At 39.8% G+C, this 17,797-nt stretch overlaps 1 protein-coding gene across 1 annotated transcript in view; it reads right to left on the bottom strand.

Moving 5' to 3' along the window:
- Window positions 1-1,310: 1,310 nt before the first annotated feature.
- The window catches only part of smarca4a (SWI/SNF related BAF chromatin remodeling complex subunit ATPase 4a), a 21,354-nt gene continuing 4,867 nt past the window's right edge, over window positions 1,311-17,797 (bottom strand). The window contains exons 4-34 of the mRNA XM_014008898.1: window positions 16,193-16,600; window positions 15,973-16,071; window positions 15,635-15,890; window positions 15,037-15,163; window positions 14,763-14,936; window positions 14,392-14,565; window positions 14,146-14,310; window positions 13,958-14,008; window positions 13,749-13,879; window positions 13,456-13,522; window positions 12,430-12,536; window positions 12,185-12,332; window positions 11,218-11,381; window positions 11,020-11,086; window positions 9,737-9,847; window positions 9,416-9,658; window positions 9,223-9,336; window positions 8,803-8,910; window positions 8,626-8,712; window positions 8,487-8,533; window positions 7,619-7,785; window positions 7,369-7,532; window positions 6,342-6,569; window positions 6,144-6,221; window positions 5,838-6,056; window positions 5,498-5,760; window positions 2,613-2,718; window positions 2,435-2,536; window positions 2,226-2,358; window positions 2,001-2,140; window positions 1,311-1,882 (exon numbers count right to left, since the gene is read on the bottom strand). Coding sequence (XP_013864352.1) covers window positions 1,850-1,882; window positions 2,001-2,140; window positions 2,226-2,358; window positions 2,435-2,536; window positions 2,613-2,718; window positions 5,498-5,760; window positions 5,838-6,056; window positions 6,144-6,221; window positions 6,342-6,569; window positions 7,369-7,532; window positions 7,619-7,785; window positions 8,487-8,533; window positions 8,626-8,712; window positions 8,803-8,910; window positions 9,223-9,336; window positions 9,416-9,658; window positions 9,737-9,847; window positions 11,020-11,086; window positions 11,218-11,381; window positions 12,185-12,332; window positions 12,430-12,536; window positions 13,456-13,522; window positions 13,749-13,879; window positions 13,958-14,008; window positions 14,146-14,310; window positions 14,392-14,565; window positions 14,763-14,936; window positions 15,037-15,163; window positions 15,635-15,890; window positions 15,973-16,071; window positions 16,193-16,600 — 4,481 coding nt within the window. The 3' untranslated portion in view covers window positions 1,311-1,849. The remainder of the gene's footprint in view (window positions 1,883-2,000; window positions 2,141-2,225; window positions 2,359-2,434; window positions 2,537-2,612; window positions 2,719-5,497; window positions 5,761-5,837; window positions 6,057-6,143; window positions 6,222-6,341; window positions 6,570-7,368; window positions 7,533-7,618; window positions 7,786-8,486; window positions 8,534-8,625; window positions 8,713-8,802; window positions 8,911-9,222; window positions 9,337-9,415; window positions 9,659-9,736; window positions 9,848-11,019; window positions 11,087-11,217; window positions 11,382-12,184; window positions 12,333-12,429; window positions 12,537-13,455; window positions 13,523-13,748; window positions 13,880-13,957; window positions 14,009-14,145; window positions 14,311-14,391; window positions 14,566-14,762; window positions 14,937-15,036; window positions 15,164-15,634; window positions 15,891-15,972; window positions 16,072-16,192; window positions 16,601-17,797) is intronic.

Raw genomic sequence — 17,797 nt, 5'->3', positions numbered from 1 at the left:
ATAAAAACCTCACTTCCAGAGCCGACTGTTACCAGGAAGCAGCGGTTTACAAAGATACTCAAACGGCCAAAACCTCATAAAAGGGGATAAAACAGACATGTTTCACGATGGAATCTGACCGATAAAAACTTTGGAGGTTATCCAGGACCAGTTTGTGGATAAACAACGTCGAGTGACAAGTCTCGGACTTGTTTTTTCCGCATTGGACTCGACCGGGAAGAAATCCCATGCAGTGACGTACGCTGCAGCGGGAGGGGAGCTCGTCGCGGGGTGTCTCAGGAGCTATGAGAGGTGTGTGCGAAAACGAATGCTGAATAACCACGTGACGGCGCTTCGACCGGTCGGCTGCTGAGTGACCATACTGCCTGCTGTAGGCTSTCTTTGAATAATGTGGCCCCTTGATGGCCCCTACTCAGAAAAATCCTAGATCCGCCRCTGGGGGTTGGATAACCAATGTGCAAGCTATGCACACAAAAACAAGCCCTGATTTATGCAAGCTGATTGACTGATTCTTCAGTTATAAATATGTAGAATTCAGTAAGATGGCARCTGAAAATGGGTATGTTTTCTTGCACTATTAAATCAAGTGTGACTCAGCCATGGAGGATGTGAATTATCTCAGCTGCTGCTGTTGGAGACAGTTAGTTTTTAAGGTCAGCATGTTCTCAGCACGCCACCTTGTGTGCATCTGCCTCAGGTGCAGGTGGATTGACCTTAGGTGCAGGTGCAGAGCATATGCACATACACGTTTGATCTTCTCTTCATGGGGACTTTGATTCATTAACTGGTCATTTCAACAGCCTAACTCTGACCCCTTACTGTAAACTCAATACACACCTTAGTCCTAACCCTAACCCACTAACGGCTTTTACCCTGATAGAGATTGCAAGGCTGTGTGTACCAGGAAACACACACACACATATCCTGGATGTCTGAGAGTTTACACAAATATTTGTTTAAAACCTTAGAATTGAAAAAAGGGAACTTCCCTTTCTAACCATTTCTGTACCAAACTATACCCACTACACATTTGATTTTATTACAAATATGACTAGCATATTGGTCTCTGGTGAAAATGACCAAACCAAACTCATTTAATCAATTCAAAAACATGTTATTTACTTCTTAAGTACTCTGTGTAAAGTTGAAAAATGGTGCAACATTTGAATCTAAAACATCTGAAACTGTCATCAAACGGTAGTTTAGTGGAAGACACACACAAAAAAAAGACTAAACTAAAACAAAATGCTGCCGATAGCATGACAGCATCTTCTTTTCCATTTTAGAGCAAAAAGACCAAAGACCACAAATGAATCATGAGATGTTTTATTGTGTTGTATGGAATCCAGTGACACTGACACGAGAAAAAAGGTCTCATCCCTCCCTCCCCTTTTACATATATGACCTGAGGGGGAGGGGCTGCAGGGTGGGATGTACCATGATTCCATTTGTAGTCATTAAATTAAAACAGATAATCATAAAGACACAATGACATGCATTCAGAAGGGATTCAGAGGAATGCTGGTCTCAAAGTATAAAAGCAGAAAAAAAAGAAGGAAAACAAAAGAAAGAAAAACTGTTTTGATGGTCCGCRATCAGTCCAATTTAATTTAGACTCTGTCAATGGTCCACTTAGAAGAGAAAGCAAAAAGACATTATTTATGAGAATTCATTTAAATATGAAAAAATGAAGCATTGCTTTCATTATTATTTTTTTAATTAAAGGCCTATTTTAATGACAAGACAACCGTCTCACTAAAAATCAGCTCATCTAGGTGAAACTAGGCCCTCGCCCGGTCTCTCTCCCTGCTGTATCTAATTATATGAAGTGAAGTCCAGCTGGTCCACTTCAGTCCTCCTCACTGCCGCTGGCTGAACGGTCCTGCATCAAATACAAACAGAAATCAGGTCAAACTGAACTGCCTCAGATTTTCCAACATTTTAAAACCTTCCACCAACTATTAAACTAGCAGTAATCTGATCTGCTTTGAGTGTCTCACCTCCTCCTGTTCATCCTCGCTGTCGTCGTCACTGACCACAGGTTTGGCCCGGGAGCCGCGGCCTCGCCGCCTCTGACCTTTGCCCCCTCGCTCGCCCTTCTCCTTCCGGCTCAATTTGATCTTCACCTTCACCGAACGAGCTGCAGGGAACACAGATATTATTAAATGGCACAACGTCAAGTGCAGCTGATAAGAGCCGAGCTTTTGCTGACTTCCAACACTCACGTTCAGACTCTGAGCCTTCGTCGACCTCCTCCTCCTCTTCCTCGCTCTCCTCTCCCTCGCTTTCGTCGTCCTTTTCGATCTTCTGCCTCACGCTGGTGAAAACGGACTGGAGCACGATGGAGTCCTCGTAGATCTGAAATTTTTCACATGAAATATAATTTTAGAAAAAGGAAACACAAAAACCTTATTAGATACGTGGTGAGACTCACCAGAGAGCCCTCCAAATTAAAAGTCTGGGCGTTCTGACAGAGCAACATCACATCCTTCTCCAGGTCATTCAGGCTGCGGTATTTGTGGCTGCGGATTCTCTCCTGAAAGACATCATTAATTATGACGCGTAGAAAAAAATACAACATATTAAGACAGGAGAAGAACTTTTCTCTTTACCTTGATCTTCCTGAAGTCCACTGGTTTGCGGATCAGCTCGTAGTACTCTGGCAGCTCCTTACGAGACGGCAGCTGGATGAAGACCTCGCTCAGCTGTCGACCGTTCCTATAGAAACAAGATCATTGTGGTTTCAGCTTCCACCAGATTTATTAATCACTTAAGAGTTTTTTCCCACTCTTTTTAAAAATAAATGAAGCCAAAAGGTTATGACAGGTGAATTAAAAACATGCATTAGTTCAATACAACCCCTCCTGGTAATAAGATAAAATCAGAAAGGAAGTGACTTTTCTGTTCCTCTCTTGGTCAGGATGTAAAAAAAAAAAAAGAAATCTTTCAGGGAAGGGATCCTGCAACAAGCTCAAAGTTACTGATGTGAATTCTGCCCTTCATAACGTCACTTTGACACGCTCCACCTAAGTTACAGTGGGGAAAATAAGTATTTAGTCAGTCACCAATTGTGCAAGTTCTCCCACTTAAAAAGATGAGAGAGGCCTGTAATTGACATCATAGGTAGAAATCAACTATGAGAGACAAAATGTGAAAAAAAATTTGAGAAAATCATTTTGTCTGACTTTTAAAGAATTTTTTTTGCAAATAATGGTGGAAAATAAGTATTTGGTCAATAACAAAAGTTCATCTCAATACTTTGTTGTATATCCTTTGTTGGCAATGACAGAGGTCAAACGTTTTCTGTAAGTCTTTACAAGGTTGGCACACACTGTTGCTGGTATGTTGGCCCATTCCTCCATGCAGATCTCCTCTAGAGCAGTGATGTTTTGGGGCTGTCGGCGGGCAACACGGACTTTCAACTCCCTCCAAAGGTTTTCGATGGGGTTGAGATCGGGGGACTGGCTAGGCCACTCCAGGACTTTGAAATGTTTCTTACGAAGCCACTCCTTTGTTGCCCTGGCAGTGTGCTTGGGATCATTGTCATGCTGAAAGACCCAGCCACGTTTCATCTTCATTGCCCTTGCTGATGGAAGGAGGTTTGCACCCAAAATCTCACAATACATGGCCCCATTCATTCTTTCATGTACACGGACCAGTCGTCCTGGTCCCTTTGCAGAGAAACAGCCCCAAAGCATGATGTTGCCACCCCCATGCTTCACAGTTGGTATGGTGTTCTTTGGATGCAACTCCGCATTCACTTTCCTCCAAACACGACGAGTTGTGTTTTTACCAAATAGTTCTACTTTGGTTTCATCTGACCATATGACATTCTCCCAATACTCTTCTGGAACATCCAAATGCTCTCTAGCAAACTTCAGACGTGCCTGGATATGGACTGGCTTAAGCAGGGGGACACGTCTGGCACTGCAAGATCTGAGTCCCTGGCGTCGTAGTGTGTTGCTGATGGTAGCCTTTGTAACATTGGTCCCAGCTTTCTGCAGGTCATTCACTAGATCCCCCYTKKKGGTTCTGGGATTTTTCCTCACCGTTCTTGTGATCATTTTGACCCCACGGGCTGAGATCTTGCGTGGAGCCCCAGATCAAGGGAGATTAGTAGTGGTCTTGTATGTCTTCCATTTTCTGATTATCGYTCCCACAGTAGATTTCTTCACACCAAGCTGCTTGCCTATTGCAGATTCAGTCTTCCCAGCCTGGTGCAGGTCTACAATTCGGTTTCTGGTGTCCTCCGACAGCTCTTTCGTCTTCACCATAGTGGAGTTTGGAGTGTGACTGTTTGAGGTTGTGGGCAGGTGTCTTTTATACTGTTAACGACTTCAAACAGGTGCCATTAATACAGGTAATGAGTGGGGGAAAGAGGAGCCTCTTAAAAAAGAAGTTACAGGTCTGTGACAGCCAGAAATCTTGCTTGTTTGTAGGTGACCAAATACTTATTTTCCACCATTATTTGCAAAAAAATTATTTAAAAGTCAGACAAAATGATTTTCTCAAATTTTTTTTCACATTTTGTCTCTCATAGTTGAGGTCTACCTATGATGTCAATTACAGGCCTCTCTCATCTTTTTAAGTGGGAGAACTTGCACAATTGGTGACTGACTAAATACTTATTTTCCCCACTGTAACTCATTCATGGTCCCTATAAGTTGAGCGGGAATCTTTAGGCACTCCATGGTTCATTTATATTTCAGAGGGCTGCGATGTGATTATCAAACAATACTGATGCAGTTCAATTATCGTGAAACTTCACTATGACTTATATACGTATTTTCATGCCTAATAAACAGTACACAATAACACCGCAAAAAAACCATCAATCACAGGCTGCTTACAAATAACTAGCATAGATGCTAACTTAACACTGAAAATGCCTGAGAAAAGAACACATTTGTACATTGTATTTATTTTTGGAAAGATAAACACAAATCTAATGTTTTAAAGTCATTACTAAGGATTATGTACCACTATTAGACATATTCCCAGAGGTCAGTGAAAAAAAAAGATAAAAGCTTTTACTACAATATGACCTTAATACAGGAAGCTACGGTAACTCTACTGGGACAAACAGCCCCACACTGCAGCTGATTCTCGTAAAGTGGAAGCACAGATTAAAGTTTTAATAGATTTTTGACATTTGTAGATCAGTTCAGAATATGACGCATCTAGAATTAAAATAAGCGGTGGCGTGTTTAGTAACGCACCCTGCCACGTTGTAAAAAAACTGTTCAAGAACAATTTGAGAAATATAAGTCTGATGTGTGCTGACTTGGCCTCTAAAGTATCAATGAATCAGATAATCAAACTTTACTTTGTGACATAAAAGACCCAAAGCCTACGAATGGCTTGGTGTCAGATAAACAAACCTTCAGATAACAGCTGATCTAAACAGGTCAGGGTTGTTTCAGCAGAAACAGTGAAACCTTCACAGCATCATGTGATCGTGTTACAGCAGAGCAGTAATAGTTTTAGATAATCTTACCCATCCTTGTATTTGACGACAGCATCTACAATCTTCTTCATCTTCTTGGTGAGGGATGGGGGGTTGGGAGAGAGCTTCTCAGCAGGCGGACGACCACGTTTCTTTGCTTTCTTCCCGTCGTCGTCTTTGTCTCGTCCGCGGTTGCTGCTGGAGCTGGGCGTTATGGGGCCGCCGTCAAGGTCGCGGTCTCGCTTTCGTTTTCTGGTGGTCTTTTTGTGGCGAACTTCCTCCTCGATGTCCTCCAGATTGCCTTCTTCTATGGCCTGTGGTGAAAAGAGAAATCAGTCATGCAAGACAGGGTTAAAGCCGTACTCGAACGGCGTTTCTGTCCCCGCCTCACCTTGAGCCACTGCTTCTCTGTCAGCGAGTCGCTGTAGTCCACCTCTTTCCTCTGACGGGACCCCCGGCCGAACATCTTCTCCTCCTCCTCCTCGCAGGTTAGCCTCTCAACTTCGGCGTCGTCTTTTAAAATCCAGCTCGGCATATCGTCTTCTTCCATCAGGCGAGGTTTCCTCTTAGGGTTGCGGGCTTCCTCACGGCGTCTGTCGAGGTCCATACGCTGGTAAGAAAAACAACAGCGATCAGAGTTGGTCTCTAAAGTTATCAGGTATAATTAACAGTATCATCCATTTTAAAAGGGACAAACCATGAACAGTTCAAATTCATCTTCACTTCTGGCAATCATCTGATTGACAGTCTCATCATCAGGCACCTCATCTTCCTCCTGACAACAAAAAGAAACAAGGTCAGTAGATTAGTTGGCTGGATTAATTGCACAGAAGATCATTTGCTGCATAATATCTGGCAGTGAAGATGTAATTTAAACGCTGCCTCCAGCCCCCACCTCGTCCTGCTCCTCATGCTCCAGAATGGCCTGTAAGAAGGCCCGGCGCTCGTAGCCTGAGGACTTTTGGTCGAACATGCCCGCCTGGATGACCTTCTGGTCCACGTTCAGTTTGTACTTGGCCGCTGCCAGGATCTTCTCCTCCACGCTGTTGACGGTGCAGAGGCGGAGCACCCGCACCTCGTTCTGCTGACCGATTCGGTGGGCTCTGTCCTGAGCCTGCAGGTCCTGTACAAACCAGCAAAAGTATTGTAATTAACATAGAGTATCTGTAACTTGATCAGTTCATACTTGTGGTCAGCATTTAAAAACAGCCCTAAACCACATGCTCAAGGGTCTGCAGGCAGGCTGGACCAAAAAGAAAAAAAAAAACAACTCAATTTAATATAAAAATATATTTTATATCAATTGTAAATTTATAATTCAATGCAACAACATAAATTTAAAAAAGGTAGGATAATAATACTTTAGTTAAACAGCCCTGTATTAATGTCTCAAACTGCTTTAAAGCCAGCACTGACCATAAACTACATCTCCCACAGTGCATCTTGATTATACAAGGGAATTCCCTATTTGAAAGAGTTCATAATTCAACATAGCAGCTATTCACCAAAACTCAGTAGTGAGTAAAACTCTACTCACTTATCATAGTATTTCTGTATTATTTCATATTTACATTACATTTATGTACACTTAGTACTTTAAGGCCGTGTTAAAATGCTGTTTCTATGCAGGAAACACCACGCAGAGCTCAGCAGTAGAAACGAGACGGGGAACATGATGTTTCATGTTTAGTTAAAGTTAAACACGAAACAGTTAATTACAACTGGCTCTTTGAGGACCACCATGATGGTCATGTGACCCTCAGCGAAAATGAGTTTGACACCCTGTCCCTATTCAGAGCTGATGTAAAATATATGCATGAGCAAGCACTGTGGGATTTATCAAGCTTGAATTATTCATGTTTTAGGCATCATAAACCTTTCACTRACTTAAATTTAGGGAATTCCTTAAACTGCTACAGCACCTGGTGAGGGTTCCAGTCACTGTCAAAGATGATGACGGTATCAGCAGACTGCAGGTTCAGGCCCAGACCTCCTGCCCTGGTGCTGAGCAGGAACACAAAGTACTCAGAGGCYGGGTCATTGAACGTCTTCAGAAGCATGCCACGATCCTCAGCTTTGGTGGTTCCTATGAGAGGAGGAGAGAAAAAAAATATTTGTAAAGCTTCTACAAAACCCCCAAACATTTCTCAGGCATCATTAAAAGCACCTCACCGTCCAGACGTAGGTACTTGAAGTTGCGGTAAGCAAAGTAGTCCTCCATGATGGTCATGAGGGTGGTCATCTGACAGAAAAGCAGCACTTTGTGTTTGGTGGCTCTCAGCTTGGGCAGGATCCGATCCAGCAGCTCAAACTTTCCAGAAGCGCGAAACAGGTCTGGGCTGAAGACAGAAAAGGGAGAATGTCAAAAGGACTAAGACAAATGGTTTGTGTTATTTTTGGTTATTCCATTTTCATTTTTTAAAACAGATATTAAAAAACAAAACAAAACAAAACAAAAACAAACAAACAAAAAAAAAAACGGACGGTTATTCTATTTTCATTATATTCTCCAAAGAACAGGAAAACATGTTTTTATTTTTGTCAAACCGGACTTTAATGATGTCGTTATCAGACCATTAATGGTAGAGTTAGTCAAATAACTTTTTAATACCAGTAAATAAGTAAACAAACGTATTTTGAATTTCTTTAACTATTTTTATTAATATAGTTAGTCTAATATATATAAAAAAAATTAAAATATATATATATAATTTATTTAAAAAAAACTTTATCTAGCGCCGCCTTAAATAGTCTGATAACGAGATGAAAAAACATGTTTACTTTATAACTAGCTAACCAGGTAACTGTGATAAACACTAGCTGACTAGTTGACATTTCTTTAACAGATGTCAGATGATAGTTTGTTTTTTTAAATAAAATAGATTAGATGTTTTTTAAATAAAAAAAGAATAACCATCATTTTTTTCCAATATCTGTTTTAAAATGAAACAAAACGAAAGACCAAAGAAGTAGACACACATAAATATTCACACAGTRCGTAGATTTATATTCACTAGATGCTAATTTAAGTTGTACACACCCAGTCACAATTCCTCCAGAATAACCAAGATGCTCAGAAAAGGACTCCTGTAGACAAAGGTAATAGGAGAAAATTGACATTTTTAAAATTGTTGGCACTAATGTTGAAGACTTCTATGTATTGACATCATTATTCATACTTCGATGTGCTGGAACATGTAGGGGTGGTTGCAGATCTTCCTCAGCTGCATGATGGTGTTCATCAGGGTCTTTGTGCCTCCTTTACCCTGAAAAACATCAGTGACAATAAACAATAGTAACAATATTCAGTCATTTCCCCCCAAACTTTTAGCTGAAATGAAACATCATCTTGATACCTTTTTGTCTTTTTCTGATCCATCTGTTAGCAGGACTCCTTTAGCCTGCATGTGCCGGTACAGAACCCTCTGCAGGGCCGACATGTCGCACTTGATCACATACTCCACCTGAACATGACAAAAAGACCACGAGGGTTATTTAACTGAAAATAAAATTAGCTGCTAACATATGATGTAATTGGCACATTGCAATCAAAAATGCTTAAAACTATAAAACTAAACATACTGTATATCTCATAACACTGAATCATACATTAGTACAGATTTCACCTAATCAAAGTTCAGCTTCCAGTAAAAGTTTTGTTACAATATTTAATCACAGGTCAAATTTTTACATTGAAAATTAGTTTTAAAACATTGATACATTTAAAATTTATGTCATAATATAATGAAGTATTAAAATATTAAAAACGGTTTAACCTTCTCCGGCAGCTGGGCTTCCACTTCCTTCTTGAGTCTGCGCAGCAAAAATGGTCGAAGCACTTTGTGTAAACGTCGAATGATCAGAATGGTCTCTTCTTCATTCAGGTCAACCTTGTGTCAAAAAAAGCAAAATTGAGAAGAATCGAGCTGTAATCAATCAGCCATCGTGTCTCCGTCTCCTCCAGCTCACCTTTTCTCCGGTCATGGCGAAGGGAGCGTTGAACCACTGCTCGAAGGTGCTGCAGCTCTTGAAGATGGTGGGCAGGAGGAAGTTGAGCAGCGCCCAGAGCTCCGGCAGCTTGTTCTGCAGGGGGGTTCCTGTGAGCAGCAAGCGCCGGGGGGCCAAGTAGTGCGTGTTTAAGACCTGAGTCAGCTTACAGTGGTGGTTCTTCATACGGTGACCCTCGTCCACGATCATGTACTTCCAACGAATCTTTGAGAAGAACACGATGTCAAATGAAGACCACGATTATACTGACAGCTGATACATTTCAGGTGAGATGCCCTTTACCTTTGCCAACACTTGTTTATCTTTAATAATGTACTCGTACGTGGTGAGCAGCACGTTGAACTTGCCGCTTCGTAAAATTGGAAGAAATGAACGACGAGCGGCTGGAGATCCCTGAAATTAAACAGAGGTACATTTAGATTAATTATACCCACAGAGTAAATAAATAAGTACAAACACCGGGAAAAAGTCCTTTGCCGTGACACAATATGAGCAAAAACACTCACAATTTACAGTCATGAAAAAAGAAAGTCCAGCCTCTTAAACTTTAGAGTTTCACATATCAGGACATAATAAAAAATAAGGCCAACAGGTAAAAGCGGTAAGTGAAAAGTTAAGTTCACGCTTTTAGGTAAGGTCCAGAACACAGTCACCATCTTGAAAGCCACCACACTGGATCAAAGTCATGTAGCGTATCCAAGAAGGCCAAAGGTGATTTGCAGTAGCTCTTGCAGTTCAAAAGTTAACACAAAAAAGTTGCAACAACTTGGAACGTTGTTTGAGATGCGCAGCTATTTGACTTGTTTAACAAGCTGTCCCTGGTGCTGAACACAGAGCTGAGGGCACAGAATCCAGTCATTATGAACCTGCATGAGGATCTCTGGAGAAATGTTGTCACAAGCTTCCACGATGAGGCGCTGTTTGTTTCAGATGTGGGGTCAGACTGGGTGTTCTGGGCAGCCATTCACAAAAGATATTGTACATCTGATTGCAGCAATCCATTTCTAAGACAATTCTGGCCTTTTATAAAATGCTACACGACCCACTTCCCATTGGAAAATTTTGACTTTAATCCAATATAGCAGCTTTCAATATGGCTTCCATGTTCTGGACATAGCCTAAAAGATGAGCCCCCCTCTCCCATTACTTGATGCGGTGCTCTGATATTTACATTTTTCTTTTGAAATAAAAGGGTGTCCTGCGACTTTAGACTCACCCTGTCCAACAAAATGACAGTAAAAAAAATCAAGTTATTGCAACAGTCCAGTATATCTCAAAACCTCTTCTTACTTAAAATGCTGTGGTGGGATTTAATGCAAGCAAAGCAGAAAATCTGCTAATTTTAATGAATTGAAGCAACACTGTAAAGAAGAAGGGCCAAAAAATTCCTCTGCAACCATGTAAGAGAATACTACAACATAAAGAAAACAATAACTAAAGTTCTTCATCCTACAGAACCTGACTTTTCACACAGCTTCTCTCTTTTGGTGTCATTAAATAAAYTGACAGAACACACAGCGACCGACTCTCTTTTTCTCATAACAGTGAAAGAAAGTCTCTCTTACCTTGTAGGAGACCTTCACAACAGACGGTGCCCATTTATCAAACTCATACACCCAGTTTGATAAAGTCCTAAAAACAAAACCAAAAGAAAAAAAAAACACGTTTGATTGAAAGAGTTTTGTACTCTGTGTGTTTTCTGAAGAGTTATATTTGTTGTTTACAGACAAACACAGGCAGAGGAAATCATGGTCAAGACTTACGACAGAGGTACGATGATGAGGAAGGGCCCGTTGATGCGCTTTAACTCCATGAGGTAAGTGATGAGGGCGATGGTCTGGATGGTTTTTCCCAGACCCATCTCATCAGCCAGGATTCCGTTTAAGTTGTTGTTGTAAAGTGACACCAGCCACTCCAGACCTTTAATCTGAGCAGTAAACAGGTAAAAGTTAGTTTGTTTGTTTATTTCAATCATGAATTGAAATATGAGTACAAAACACCAAGTCATCCAATACTAAAAATCCTAAAAACAAACAAAACAAAAACTAATAAAACAATAGAAAAAAGAAAAATAGATCAAAAAACAGGTCATCCAGTAAAAAAAGAAAAAAGACAAAAAGAAACAAAAATAAAACAAACAATGATTCATACAAAATCAAAATGTCAAAGAAAGAAAAACTAAGTTACGTAAAAGAAGTCATGAATGAAAAGGAGCAGAAAGAAGTACAAACTTATATCTGCCCCCAATCGCAAAATAAAATCAACCACCAACTCAAAAGTTCACCGTCAACATTCGGCGAAAGTAATTGAACAAACAAATTTACAACAAAACTATACTTTAGACAATATTATAACGCTTCATCAAAGTAATTTTCAAGTTTTTCTAACAAAAAAAAAAGGATTTTGACTGTTTTATCTCACTATCAAGAACGTTCCACAAACTAACACCCTTAATTGGGATACATCTTCCTTTTAATACAGTTCTGAATCTGTTTTTCAAAAGTCTCAACACCTTTTAAATTATATATACTTTCTCTTTTGATAAATCTGCTTTGGATGTTGTTAGGTAACAGATTTTTATGAGCTTTGTACATGAATTTTAAGATATTGTACTCAATGAAATCATTAACCTTCAGTAGATTCATCTAAATAAATAAAAAAGTTTGCTTCAGTTTGCACAAATCAAACCTTCAGTTTTATTCTGAACGCGTCTCTGTTGCAAGCGCTCACCTGATATTGCTTGAGTTGTCCGTTGACCAAGAGTGATGACTGTTTGTCCACTTTTTCAGTAACAGCATGAGCCACAGCGTAGTAGGACTGCAGGCCTCGGTTGAAACTCGCACTGCCGTACTCATCGTCTACATCCTGTTTGGCGTGTCTAGTGGGAGAAACAACACAGTGAGAAATTATATCTTTGTATAACTTAGTGACTGAACTGTAGATGGTTCTAAAGAAAGAAGTGAAGCGGAGTTTACTCGATGATGTGTTGAACATCCACTTCTGAGACGTCTTCGCTGTCAGGGTCTGGAATCTTTTTCTTCTCGTCAGATGAAGCATGATGAGGCTGATCCTCTCCTTCCTCCTGAAAACACAAATGAAAACTGAAGTCTGACCACTTCACACACAGAGCATCACTTTTTATATTTATTAGTTTTTACTACATATTAGGGTGATATGACTGAAACCTGTATCTCGTTAYAACTCTTAATGATCAATATGATATAATTTTCATTTCAAAATGAATAAAAATATCAGGAAAACAGCTAAGAACACCATTATTTACTGTACCCACAAACCTGATGTCCTTTAAGACATTCTTAATTAAAATATCATTATTCAGAACAAAAAGTAAGATCTCTCAAACTAACTTCATGACCAGTCATAAATGAATAGTTTATATCTGAAATATTGTTTCAYTCWGTAATTCATTACAKATATCTTGAATTAGAACYACCAAACAACTTAATGGTAAAACTGACATCATTTATACAAGTCAGAATGTAATTACTGATAATATATGTATTTAAATAAATATAAATGAGTTACTTGGTCTAGTGCATAATTATGTCTAGTTCTAAACCAATTTCAGATGTGATGTTGCAGCGAGTCAGACAGCAGCTTCTAAAATGATGAAATTACATTTTAAAATGGAAGAAGAAGAATCACTCCAAGTATTGGGGGAATGTTTTAAATTAAGCATTCAGCTTCATGCAGGGAAGACAGAAGAAAAATATGTAAATTTCTTCACTCAACTGTGCCAGCGAAACAATGGGCTACAAACCAGACTTTACTGCTCCCCCAATCATTAATCTGGAGGTAGTTTCAGAATTACTAATTCCCTACCAGAACTGTTTTCTGGGGTAAATTTCTACCCAGATAATTTGTTTCAACCATCAGTTCTGTAGTAAAAACAGATGGGGTAAGAAAACAAACCAAAACAAAACAAAACACCCAGGCTTCTGAAAAGAATTCCYTTAGAGGAAATAACCTACAACACATACCTCCACGTCATCCTCCTCTTCATCTGAACCACTGTCTTCACTATCTGAACGAGGTGCTACCTCATACCTAAAAACAACAAACAAACAAACAAACAATAGCAATTTAAGTCAAAGTTAAAAGCCATTTTACAGCCATTTATTTGACTCTAACATCATGGCAAGAAAACCACACAACTGTAACTTTATCAACTTCCTAAATCACTGTCAATTAAAACCATTCATGGTGCACACAAACTTAAATTTTATTTAAAGTTAGCCATTTTACCAGGATGCTAACAAGCTGTGATACTCACCCCGGGTTCATTTCAAGCCACGTCTCCAGCTGGCCAGCTTTAGGTGCATCGACACCTGTCAGGATCTTTCCACTGTCCACATGGATGACTTTAACAGGAAGGTCACTCATCTGGCTGGTCTCATCTAAAGGCTGTCAGAAATCAAAAACTAACCATTAGAGGAAACTGAAGAACAACTAAAGACAAAGATTTTCTTCCTTGAAACTCACCTCTCCATCAGGTCCAATAGCAGGAGCCCCACCCTCTGCAGTCTCTGGCTTCTAAAAGTAAGAGAACATTGATGGTTTGACTTTAAAATGAAGCCAAATTAAAGACGACAACAACAACACCAACAACAACAACAACAACAACAACAACAACAACAACAACAACACAGCAGTGAATAAAACCTATTCACCTTCTTTTTCTTCTTCTTCTTCTCCTTGAGAGCTTGAGCGGCTTTGTGGGCACGCACCAACTCTGTGAGGTTAGCCACATATTCATCTGTCTGCTGCAGCAGATAGGCCAGACGCTTGTCTTTCTTCTGGTCGATAAGTTTACGATAACCTTCCTCATCTTCAGCCTGGGAACGTTTTTACAAAAATATTAATTAGGTTTTTTATTAACCAACTTATGCAGTTTTTATTTATTTTTTTGTTCTCACCATCAACCTCCGCATTCTCTCCTTTTCAATGCGCTCGTTCTCCTTCTTCTGCTCGCGCTCTGTGTTTGCATGATAGGTGGCGACAGCTTTGGTGGCCTTCTGGATCTTTGCTGTGATGGAACGGTGGTACTCCTTAAAGTCCTTGGCATGCTGCAGAATGCTGTTGAGGTATTCCTGTAAAAAGAAAGATACAAACCAAGCCCTTTGAAGTGCATGCCTCCACTTTGATCTTGTCACATCTAAGTGTATATAATCAATGTGCTATAAATTGGAACTAAAATAAGACAAAGTTCTTAGTAGTTGAAAAACAAAAAAGATGTAAGCACTGCTATCATCATCATCATTACCCTCTAACCATAATGACTCTGTACCTGGTGTTTCTGTCGACGTTTGCGCTCTTGTTCAATCTTTTGTTGTTTTTCAAGTTTCTCAGTAATGCGAGCCTCACGTAGAGACTGGCGTTTGCTGCGTTTGTAGGCTTTAGCGTTCAGGGCGGTTTCCAAAGCAGTATCCCGACGCATGCAAGCCACCACCTCCTGACGCAGCTGCGAGGAGGAAAAAACAAAACAAAACAAAAAAAACTCATCTTTTTTCCCCTATATAGGAAAACAACAGGTCTCAAACTGCAAATCATTTATCGTTTACCTGTCTCTGGAAGGTGAGCAGCCTCAGAGCTTTGAGCTCGATGGAGGCCTTGGTGCGCAGATCCACAGCTAATGAGCCTGGCAGGTTTTCCAGCTCCTGTACGCGGTGAACGATACGAGCCTGCAGCCTGACGAAAAAAACACATATTCAAAACACAATGAAGGAAGCTAGAAAAAAACGGATATATTTTGTACTTATATAAATGTTTAAACTATGAAAGACATGAAAAACACTTTTTTTTCTTAAAAAGTGATCTGATGTGTTCAACCTTCAAAAATAGGTGTTCCACCAGGTTCTATTTTAGGACTTTTCTTTTGATACTTGTATATTCTGCTGTCCTTGTTTCAAATAAAAAAAACTATTTTGTTGGATTTTAGAAACCTTTTTGTTTTTCTGCAAATAGGAATTGTACAGAAAATACTAAATTAATTAGCAAACWAATTTTTTTTATTATGAAAGCAACGAGACACAAAATACATTTGTGTTACAAGCTGATGCTGTGTTTTTAAAGCAATTTATTCCAAGATAATAGAGCAAAATTTGAATTTTTAAGGTTTGAAGAGGAAACATTTGGCGGAGAAATCGACCATTAAATCACCTGAACTCTCGCTCCTGCAGGATCTCCACTGGGTCCAGCCCGCGGGGTTTTTGGATAGGYGTTATGCGGTTTTGCTTCTGGTGCAGCATCATGGTGGGGAGCTGTGCGGGCTGCCCCGGGGACTGCGTCTGAGGGGGCATTACCGGGGAGGCGGCTGGGGGCACAGAGGGGGGAGCAGGGGAGGGTCTACCGGTGGGCTGAGGGGGAACCAACTTCTGAGGAGGGTTGGACGGGGCAGCAGCGTTCACCATTGGTCCTAGAAGTTAACATTTGGTCATTTATTTCTCTTTAACGGTAAATCMCATATTGGTTTGATTATTGCTGTGTCAAAATGTTACCTTCAGGCCATGGTTTGGGAGGCCCATTGGCATGCTGGCCTTGCATACCAGGAGGACCTCCTGCAGGTCCAGGGGGCACCATATTGGGACCTACTACACCTAAAGTATAACAAAGATCTAATCATTTACATATTGTCTTACATTTAACAGAAAAATCAGCTGTACATATCAAGTGTTTTGTTTTTCTGCATTTGTTTGCTTCAAACCTTCCTTAACTCACCATGTGGTCTGCTGTAATTGGCCTGAGCTGGTCCAGGTCCAGTAGTTGGGCCAGCTCCAGGTCCTGCAGATGGTGGCATATTAGGCATGGGCCTCTTCCCCTGAACGGCCATCTGCAGGTGCTCTGGAAGAGGCTGACTGCGTGCCAGCATCTTATAGGCCATAATCTGGGCCCTGAGTTGGTGCAGCTGGTTCTGGTTAAAAGGCGTGGGTCCACCAGCCCCACCTGGTCCACCTCCTTGAACTGGTGGGCCACCTGGACCCTGAGGACCACCACGGTTTGGTTGGCCAATACCCTGATTTGGGTCCCCACTAACCTCCATAGGGCCTGTGCCGGGGCCAGAGGGAGGACCGTTGGCTGGAACTGGACTGGGGGCGTGTTCTGAACCTCCCAAAGGAGACGGGTATCCTGACGGTGCAGAAGAATCGTGTCAGGTAGAATTCATCCACAATTTCCAGTTTAGAAAAGCATACTTTAACCAATGCAAATCTTCAGATTACTCTTTTTTCCAAACCACTTTCAATACGTAACACAAACATTACTAATATATTTATAGTCTAATATAAGAAAGATCACATTAAGTAATACTTCTGGAAAAAAAATCTATTTATCATTTGAAACCTGGTTTGTGTTCTTAATTCCATTGCTCAAGTCTACAATATAAAAACATGTTGTTTGTAAAACCATATTGTTTTATAGAAAAAAACTGTCTTGTAAAAAAAAGTCTTGTGACTAAAAAGCTTTATGCATAATATGATAAATGATCTGCATATACTGTATATTGCATGTTTTTTAAACATGACAAATTTTATAAAATTTATACTTTTTAAAAACRTGTTTAAACACTCAAATATAGCTGCCTTGCACATTACTGACCCAAGATTAATTTTATGGGTTTTTCTATAGCCAAATTTGAGATAGACTAGAGTATTTAATGACTGATGTACAATGCTGATTTCTTTCTCTTTGGCTAATATGTTTATTCCATCTGACAAAAATTTATTTACTTCCCTAATTTGAATGAACATTTACTGAAGTAAACATAATTTTATGGGTTTTTCTACAGCCAAATTTGACAAAAAAAAATCTTAAATACATAGACAAAAGCTTTCTTGCTTCAAATTCACAGGCTGTAGCGAGCTGGTTGCATTTTTATTTTCTTGCTTGGAAAGTGCCCTCTTGTGGCTGGCTGCTGTAAACAARTGGAGACTAAAATAAAAAATACAGCTCATATAATTGGTTTTGAGGCATTGATCTCTGTTGATTTGAGTAGTTTTTACATTGCTACTTAAAGTTCTAATATTATTTTTTTCCCTAACAAATTTAGTTGGAAATGATTATTTGCAGAAGTGTCAAGTAATGAAGTACAAATACTTTCTTACTTTACTTAAGTAGAAATTTTGCTTATTTATACTTTAATGGAGTAACAATTTTTCAGCCATTTTTTTACTTCTATACCTTAAGCATTTGAGCTTAATATTTTTGCTTTACATTACTTTTACTTTTATACTTTAAAGAGTAACTTACCCCAAAATTAACTTTTTTTTAGCTGATAAACTGTCTAGAATGTGTCTAAAATGTTATATAATGCTGTTTCTGTGCTAA

The sequence above is a fragment of the Austrofundulus limnaeus genome, unplaced genomic scaffold (genome assembly GCF_001266775.1).
Source record: "Austrofundulus limnaeus strain Quisiro unplaced genomic scaffold, Austrofundulus_limnaeus-1.0 Scaffold53, whole genome shotgun sequence".
In the NCBI taxonomy this organism is placed as follows: domain Eukaryota; kingdom Metazoa; phylum Chordata; class Actinopteri; order Cyprinodontiformes; family Rivulidae; genus Austrofundulus; species Austrofundulus limnaeus.
Note: the sequence above shows the minus strand (reverse complement) of the source record. Positions and strands in the feature narration are given on the sequence as shown.